Source organism: Pyrus communis, chromosome 13, assembly GCF_041283825.1.
Source record: "Pyrus communis isolate YQ-2024b chromosome 13, ASM4128382v1, whole genome shotgun sequence".
NCBI lineage: Eukaryota > Viridiplantae > Streptophyta > Magnoliopsida > Rosales > Rosaceae > Pyrus > Pyrus communis.
The window spans coordinates 17269883-17278722 of record NC_142577.1 but is presented as its reverse complement, the minus strand read 5'-3'; the positions used below and the strand labels follow the sequence as shown (position 1 = coordinate 17278722).

Genomic DNA, 8840 nt, shown 5'->3' with positions numbered 1-8840 from the left:
GCATTTTTCCATTGGGTTTTTGCTACCTAACTAGGTTTTAACGAGGCACCCATCCTGGGCTGATCGTACCCTTGTGAGCTCTTCTACTTGCGTCCAAAAGACGTATAGTTTTGACTTAATGCAGCTTCTCACTTTTCTCCTTAGTCTATGGGTTTTTCTCCCACCTTGAGCTTTATCATAGCAAGGTTTTGTGAGTTTTACGTTTTATGCATTCTTTTGTTGATATGACACTCGCATTTGCTCATTATGCCGACGACTTCATCAACTGTACTTACTTTATCATTGAAGACCTGATGTGCCACTTACTTGAGTATTTACACACTCAAGGGGGAGTGTTGCAGTCCTATTAGATTAGGAATGTGATTGTGTAAATCCTAGTATATTTAGGAATATCTCTTATATTCCTATTAGGAGTTGATTACCTACATGAATTGCTATATGGTGACTTTTAACAGAAACAACAATCATAAACAACAATCATTTACAATGTTCTTTTTTTAACTTGTATACAACGGCTTGAAAGCATTGTATCTAATTAATTAATTTTTCCAAAATTGTATCTAAATAATTAACTATTTCCATATATGTCACTGGTAAAATACCTTTTTCAACTTAGAAAAACACACACAGTTAAAACATGGTTATATCGGCTGCTAGTCTTTTAACTGTAAAAACCAAACTTAATATCATTTTATCTGAAACTAATTTAATAAATCTTTTATACGAGCAGCATTTGAGTAAGGAGAACTGAATCTAAGATCTTGGATAATGCTCTTGACCACTTAAGGTAGAACAACTCGGAGGCAATTAAGTGCTTATTTCTTAATTATTTAGTTTTTAGTTTAAAGTTTTTACTTTTCTTTAGGAAATAGAAGGAAAATACTAGAAAGAAAAGAGGGATGAGGAAAGGTGGAGGAAGGGTGGAGGAAAAGAAATGGAACAAGTGTACATGAAGTGCAAACAAAGTATATAAATTTACTTTGTGACTTGAAGGATTTGACTTTGAGTTTTTCTTAAGATGAGGATGCTGCAAGATGAAGAACTTGTGCAGGAGTTGCCATTTTGCAAAGATCCAAGGTTGAAGTAGCCTCCTCAAGTTATTATATAATTACGTAAGCTAATCAATTAAAATATGTAAGCTTTCACTGATTGTCAGGACGCAAAACTATATATTATGCAAACCTTTAACCTATTGATGTCACTACGTATGGAACTTGACGAATTTCCGGGTAACGAAGTGGAAAGATGTAAGGATCTGCAACTAAGAATCCAAACGTGGCATATACCGTTTCTAATTTTTCACTTTGTTGAGCCATAGTATCTGTGTTCAATCTTCACTCACAGGGTCAGCTAATTTGCAAATTCACGGCGGTGAGTCTTATGAAACTGGTGTCTCTTACACAGACGCGAAAGAAATATAATTTAATAAGTGTTTCAAATGTTAACGGATGCAAAAAAGACAAAGTTTGATGAGAGGATAAGATTATAGTATTCTTCTAGTTTAGAAAATCGATCCACAGGAGCGACTAAATAAATCAGTTAATAGATTATTGAGACAATGACAATATTTATTTATTTTTTTACAAAAGTTCTTCATCTCCTGCCAAAATGCAGCATATAGTCAGACATTTTATCCCCGCCGGCCACACAAAACCTAAGGCCAAACAGTGTAACCCTATATATAAATCCCCCTTCACATACCATTTACTCCCACAAAATTAAACTCTTTACCACGATTATATAGAGATCATCATATCAAGATGGCAAGTAGCACGACCACTGGTGAGTTCTTCTCCATCTATTTCCAACACACATCAAATTAGTGCTATTGTGCTTCCACCATGATCAAGAAATTTGTACTAATCTGTAATTATTAATTTGCAGATTATGTGCTAATTTGTGGGTTCATTTTTACAGTTGAGAAGAAGTTGTCATGGCCAGAGCTAGTGGGCACTAAAGGAGACGAGGCAGTAGCCGCAATCATGAAAGAAAATCCATCGCTGAAAGCCCACACATTACCTGAAGGATCCTTTGTCACCTTTGATCTACGCCATGACAGGGTCCGCGTCTATACTAACGAGCAAGGCGTTGTTACTTCAGCGCCTAAAATAGGCTAAGAATTTGGATTTCAATTCAAATGTGCACTCTCTCGGGCTTTGGTTTGAAGTTTCAGATAGCTAGAACTGTAATAATTTAAAGGTTGTGTGCTATGTTAATTTTTGTTCCGTGTGTTGTTCCTGCTTTTTTAAAAAAGGTTCTGCTTTATTTAATGAATATGATCACCATTTGAATAAAGTGGAGAGAAATATCTGTTTATCTTTCGTTCTCCTCTAATGTTCTAGTGTCCTTTTATACATACACTCCCTATATTTTGCTGCAAAGTGTAGAATTGGTTTCATAAGGTATTCGTGCTTCAAAATTGTGATAGTTACTAGGTATTGAAAATTAGTTACACACACTCATTTGAATATCCTAGTAGATAAGATTTTGGGTTTCTATCCATATATCCCGGGTTAGAAACTCCACCTCTGTAAATTTTTGTAACAATTTCGAACTCTCTCCTCCCACCCCTCTCCTTAATAATAACAATTTTTTATTTTTTTTAAGTATTGAAATGACAATAAATACGAAGATGGAATGATGCATGCCATAAAAAGATGCTACATATGTATGCCGTGAAAGATTTTCACAGTTTGCATTCATCCTATACTACGAATGAGGATCCTCTCCGGATCCTCTTTGTGAGGATCTCGGGGATCCTCCAATTGTATTCGTTCATTGTACATCATGCGATCAAAATTCATTGTAAATTTTTTTATTTAAAATTGAATACAAACAGTACCTGACAAAAAATGGCCGCACGATATACGATAAACGGATACGATTGGAGGATCTCGAGATATATGCATGGGTAATTCATAAGTAATTAGAAGAACTACGTAAGATTGTGTAAGATGACGATGGAACCCTTGTGCTTAAATAGATTTTCAAACTATTTTCTTTTGTTTCCTTGACTTTGTCAATTTATTTAATTGTTTTTAATTAAATTCGTTTTTAATATTTTAGGTCATAAAATCACCTTTTTCCAAACTTTGTTTTCAAATAATTAATTAAGATTTGGTTTTAACATAAATTATTCATTCAATCCCTGTGGAGAACGACCTTGCTAGAGCCGACTATACTACAATTACATTGTACTCTTGCAAGTATTTTAAGTGTTTTATCCCTACTTTTGTTGGTGGTAAAAATTCTATCAATAGGTAAAAATGATTTTAAATGACACATTCCAAGTAGTCATTAATTTGCAAATTCCTTTCACAAGTTGCTCATGCAAATTCATTTCCAATTCCTCCTATCTAACTTTTAGTGATGCATTTCTTCGTCACTTTCTCTAAGTTCCTGGGAATTTGAAAGTTATTCGCCCATATATACCATAAGAAATTTCTTTGCACTTAGAAGCTATCCATCGTCTTTACGTGTTATAAGATTTCGTTCTATAATCTTCATTATATATCAGAACAGTATATATGGATCACATAGTTAACGTATCTGACATATTGACGACGACCTCCCAGACCGTAGAACGTGTATTAACAACTGATCACTCACACACATATATGATTTGACTAAAACATGTCACTTACCAACGCTCGTATATATTCTGGCTTTGTTTTGAGACAATGTCAATGCTTATCCCTTGGAAATCAATCAAACACCTTGTGACCTCCTGTGTTATACTTATCTGTTCTTCTTCTTTTCTTTGTGAAAACGATGTAGTCATACTGTCTACTTCGCGGTTTACATGCCTTTTGTTCAAGTTCTAAAAGTTCTTAAATTACGAGAAAAAAATTTGAAACCTGATCGGTTTTACAATATGAAAAGTAATGAAGTGTGGGTATATCAGTTTACACCTTGAATATTATTTAAGAGAGGAAAGGTCATCATTTTGAGAACCTCTCACGTCTTCTTCTTCTCTTTTTATTTTTTTATATAGATCCTCAGATTAATTGTATGGTAGATTAAGCTATCAACGTAAATAATTTCAGTTACACGGAAGCAAAATACTAATTGATAAAAAATAAAACATAAAAATAATAAAAAATAATAAAAAAAGAAAAGTAGGTTTCACGTCATGTCGAATCCTTTCCTTTTGCAAAACCTAGTCTCCTCATTGATCCTAAACCTAACAAGTCCAATTGCATAAAACCTTAATAACTTTACACATCTAATTTCATCCAATCTTTTATCAATAATATTCAAACCCAGTTAATTACAAAGCACCAAAAATTTAAGATTGTGTGGTTTCGAAATTTAGGATCCCCTTCTTGAATGCATGAACTCATTTTTATATTAAATTTTATGATGACGGTGAAAAATTTGTAATAGGTCTCTCTCATACACCAAAAGGAAAAAAAAAAACTCAAGAAGAGAAAAGGGGAGTGAACGATTGAGAGTAAAAGAGAGATGGAAGAGGAAGGGGATGTGGAGGAGGGAGATGCTAGGGGAAGAAGACAGAAGATTAAACACGAAACATGTTTTTTAATTTAACCACTTTGTAGAATTATTGTGTTTTCAGTATAACAGAGATTATTTAAGTTGATAGATTAGACTACCATAAGATTAATCGGATGACTCATATAAAAAAGGACCTCACAGGTCCTCAAAATAAAGACCTTAGAAGAGCACTCCTCCATATAGAGTATGTAAGAATCGAACCTGCTAACTTATTCTAATCATTGCATCATCTCTCATTATTCGGTTAACTCGTTTAAATTTCTTTTCAATTTAAATACGAAGTTTAGTTAAGTTGATCCTCATTTAACTATTAGATTAAAGTTGGCATAGTTTTAATATGGAATTAAAGAAATGTGGTACTTTTACTTATTGCATAAAAATTAAATGATTAAACGATTTCAAATTTAGTTAATTTTATTTTAAAGTTAATTTTTAAAGAATGTTCTAAGTAGATTAGTTCTGATTATCGAGTAACATTGTGTAAGACAAAAAGAAAAGTAGTCCAAAACTCCCAAAAGAAAGTCGATATTTGATAAAAACAAATATTTTGTAGTTATATTTGATCAAACCGACCCCATAAATTCTTGGGAAAACATTTAGAATTCTCTTTCAAATTGACCAGCCCCTGCAGGCCCCCCAAGCTGGGTCTTTTTCGTTTCCTTTTTCCTCTCCATTCGATCTTCTGATAGGTTTGCGATCATTACTCAGCAATACATGAGACTCTAAGCTAGGGATATACATGAATACCCAAAAGTAATTCGAAATATGGACCATGCATGCTGGAGACTAACAGTTCTATATAAACCATGTTTCGCCTCCTTTTAAATTCATAATTAATACTTTACACAAAACTCTCTCGTACACAAATACACAATGCAAACTAGCAGAAATTACCATCTCTTCAACATAGCTGAGATGATCTTCATTATCTATTTGATATTTAGTTCCTCAAACACTAGTCCAGCAATGGCTAGGCCTTTAGAGCAAGTTCATCCCTAAAACATGCGCTAGCACCCAGACCATTTAATCCACTCAGTGAACAGTGTTAAACTCATGAACAGTTTAATTGACCAAATGCATCTCCACCCCTAAAACTAAATAGCCTAGTCAATTTTATTAAAATATTATTAATTGTTATTATAAAATAACAATTTGATTTTTAATTTCTGAAGCAGGCATCTCAAATGAAGCAAACCAAAGCACACCAACCCACCACCCATACCATCAATCCCCACTCCTTTCTATGACGAAACGACTCTTCTCCTCCCTTACCACCACCACCACCATCCTCTTCGTTGTTATACCACTACCAGCTCATGCCTTCGGTTCCTGCTCCACCCTTGTCATTATCTCCGCCTCCGGAACTGTATGCGGTGTCGTGTCAGACCAACCGCGGCAACCCATCGTCTGCTACCTCCGGGGACAAACAGTCGTAGACGAGCCCAACATCTCCTTCTCTGCCATCTCTGGCGAACGGACCTCTCTCTACTGCCTCCGCTCTGGTGGATACAGTCTCCTCTGCTAGGACCCGGCGCGCAAAAAAAAAAAATTCTGGTGGTTATGATGTCAGCCTAGCGTCATGTAGGCTGGTCTCTAGCTCAGCACGTTTTGGGCTAACCTATGAACTGGCTTGAGCTGGATGCCAGCCTATTTGGATGGGCTAGAGGGTTTTTAAGGGGTGCCAGCCTATTTTTTTTTCATTGTGGACCAACCTATGTGCTTAGGGTGGAGTTGCTCTTAAACAAGGAAAAGCCAGCATGGACAGGTTTCATGCTTGACGAGATCGACAAAGCACCGGTTCCACCTACTGGGCCTTCAAAATGCATTCCGGGCGGCCGGCTGAATGAGCATGCATGGAGACTGTCCTACGTCCTTTCATCCGTGAGCCACTGCTACGCATTGGTATGCATGCTCCCAGTGGCGGATCCAGGATTTTAAATTTGGGGGGTCCCATTAAGAAAGGTAAAATTTTTTATAGACAACATTAACAATAAAAAGTTAAATATAATACATTTCATTCAAAAATCATACGCAAAACAACATTACAAGTTATAAAATCCTAATTTGAGCGTCCACAACGGGGTTTCATAGTATGAAAATGTTCTATGATAGCTTCATTACCAGTACATAAAAAAACATATTTCTCAATATAAATAACTAATTAAGTCACTCAACTATCTTTCTCAATGAACAAATAGATGGTGCTATTGTCTTTGGCTTGAAAAATCTCTCCATATTTTTTATTTCTATACTACGCGTTTAACAAAAAAAAAACACAAAACATATACCAATTGTTAAAAGCGGTCCTATTTTCTTTCTTCTCCGCTTGCGATCTAGGCGGACTAGGTGAATTTAAGTAAATTTATTATATACCTTTAGTATTTTGGTGAATTTAAGGTATAAGATAAAAGTTCAAATAATTACAAGTTCATAATAATTTACATAATATTTTTAGAGATCATATTGATTTGTATTGAATTTTAAGACAAATAAGTGTGTTAAATATGTGGGTGTAGAAAGTAAAATGAGGTACTGGACGCATAAAGAGGCAACCACACCAATTAGCAAAAATACACCTAGGGACTGACAACCCATTTTCTTTTTTGGAAAGATCAACTTGATGTTAGCTGTCCAAACATGATTGGACCAATTAAAAAATACATTAAATGGGAAAGTTTGAGGGTGGTCACGTGGGAATGAAGGGATGAGAGAGACTCATTTAATCATCTTCTTCCTGCTTTCGTCTTCGCAAGAACAAAACCACCAAACCCAGAAGTTACAGAACATCCTGAACAGACCTCGTGTTCAAGTACGAGGGGTCCTCAAAAAATTTCTAGCAACGATTTAGGGTCGCCGAGAGGTCCTGGGACCTCCTAGGTCCCTCTATAGATCCGCCACTGCATGCTCCTATATATAGCAGCTTGTATCATTTGTTAGCATGATCAAATACCATGGACTATATATGAGAAGTCTTATATATGCTTATATTACAATACTAGATCAGTATTACAAGTATGTAATAAATTGCAACATAATATTCATCGAATAAAGTTGATTGCATATGTATAGGAAAATGCTAGGTATACCTATTTTTATATCACATTGGTGTACTATCTCACCGGACATGTGATTTTGTACATATCATGTCAAGTAATGAATTTATTGAATTGTTGTACACATCACTTGTCATATGAGATGATATCGGTATAGTTTAAAAATATGTCAGCCAAAACAATATATTGGAAGAAAAGAATAAGTGTGATTAGACGGTGAATTTGAAATATGATATTTTGGTCGTTTACTTGAATAATAGTACACTTTATTAATAAAGAAAAACGGCTCGCTTGGTGACACTTATTTTACATTTTTTTTTTTATACACTTTCATTTTCAATTTTCTTTTTTTCTTTTTCTTTTTCTTTTTTCGGTTGAAGATAGAGGCAAATGTATGGCAGAAAATGAGTGAGAATGAATAAGAAAAGAGAGAAAGGAGGTGGGAGTATATGCACAATTTGTCCATCCATATACCTCCTGCTTCATCCTCCATGATCTTTCTCCATCTTTCTCTCCTGCATATCTCAATCTTTTATGGAAAATATAAAAACTAAAGTACTACCAAACTCGTATAAATATGTGCGTTGGAATAAATATGTGATTAATCCCTTGGACTTGGGCCACCTTAAACTTAGTCTAGCTTTTTACAGTTTGTTTTGCAGATGGTTGTCTTGTTGGGTTGAAGATGGAAATTTTATTGTAGCTAATTTTTACTTTTGGGATTTGGGGTTCCAAATGGTTGGGGGCGGCGCCTCTCACTTTTCCTTTGGGAAGTGGCTTTTAATTTTAAGGTTTTCCGATGGATTATAGAGCGTCCTCGTTCAATTCCAGTTGCGATAAATCTTGCGATTATTAAATTAGTCTTTTGGGAAAGGGGGAATTATTGATATAGTGTTCTCTCCCGTGAAGGGTGAGAGGGTTTAAAGGCCGAGGTATTCAGGCCTGGTTTGGTACTGAGATGATTCTGAAAAAAGTTGGTATAAAAAAAAGCTGAAAGCTGTTTTTGTGTTTAGTAATCATTCAGCTTCAGCTTTTTTTCACAGTTTTGGATGAAAAAAAAGCCAAAAATAAGAAGCTGCAAAACCCAACTTTGAAAAACTGACTTTTTTTTACATCTGTTTTACATAAAAGTTTACCAAACACTATAATACTGTTTTTTTTTTCAAAAGCACTTTTACAAAAAAGTTTACCAAACACTTTGCTGCTTATTCTCACATCACAGCAAAAACAGTTTTTTTTCAAAGCACAACAATACCAAACTAGCTCTCAATT

At 34.9% G+C, this 8840-nt stretch overlaps 1 protein-coding gene across 1 annotated transcript; it reads left to right on the top strand.

Moving 5' to 3' along the window:
• Window positions 1-1648: 1648 nt before the first annotated feature.
• Window positions 1649-2297, top strand: LOC148691865 (inhibitor of trypsin and hageman factor-like). Its single transcript, XM_088682410.1, has 2 exons — window positions 1649-1782; window positions 1918-2297. Exons 1-2 carry the CDS (start codon window positions 1761-1763, stop codon window positions 2115-2117), a joined length of 222 nt encoding a protein of 73 aa, XP_088538536.1. The 5' UTR covers window positions 1649-1760; the 3' UTR covers window positions 2118-2297.
• Window positions 2298-8840: the final 6543 nt, after the last annotated feature.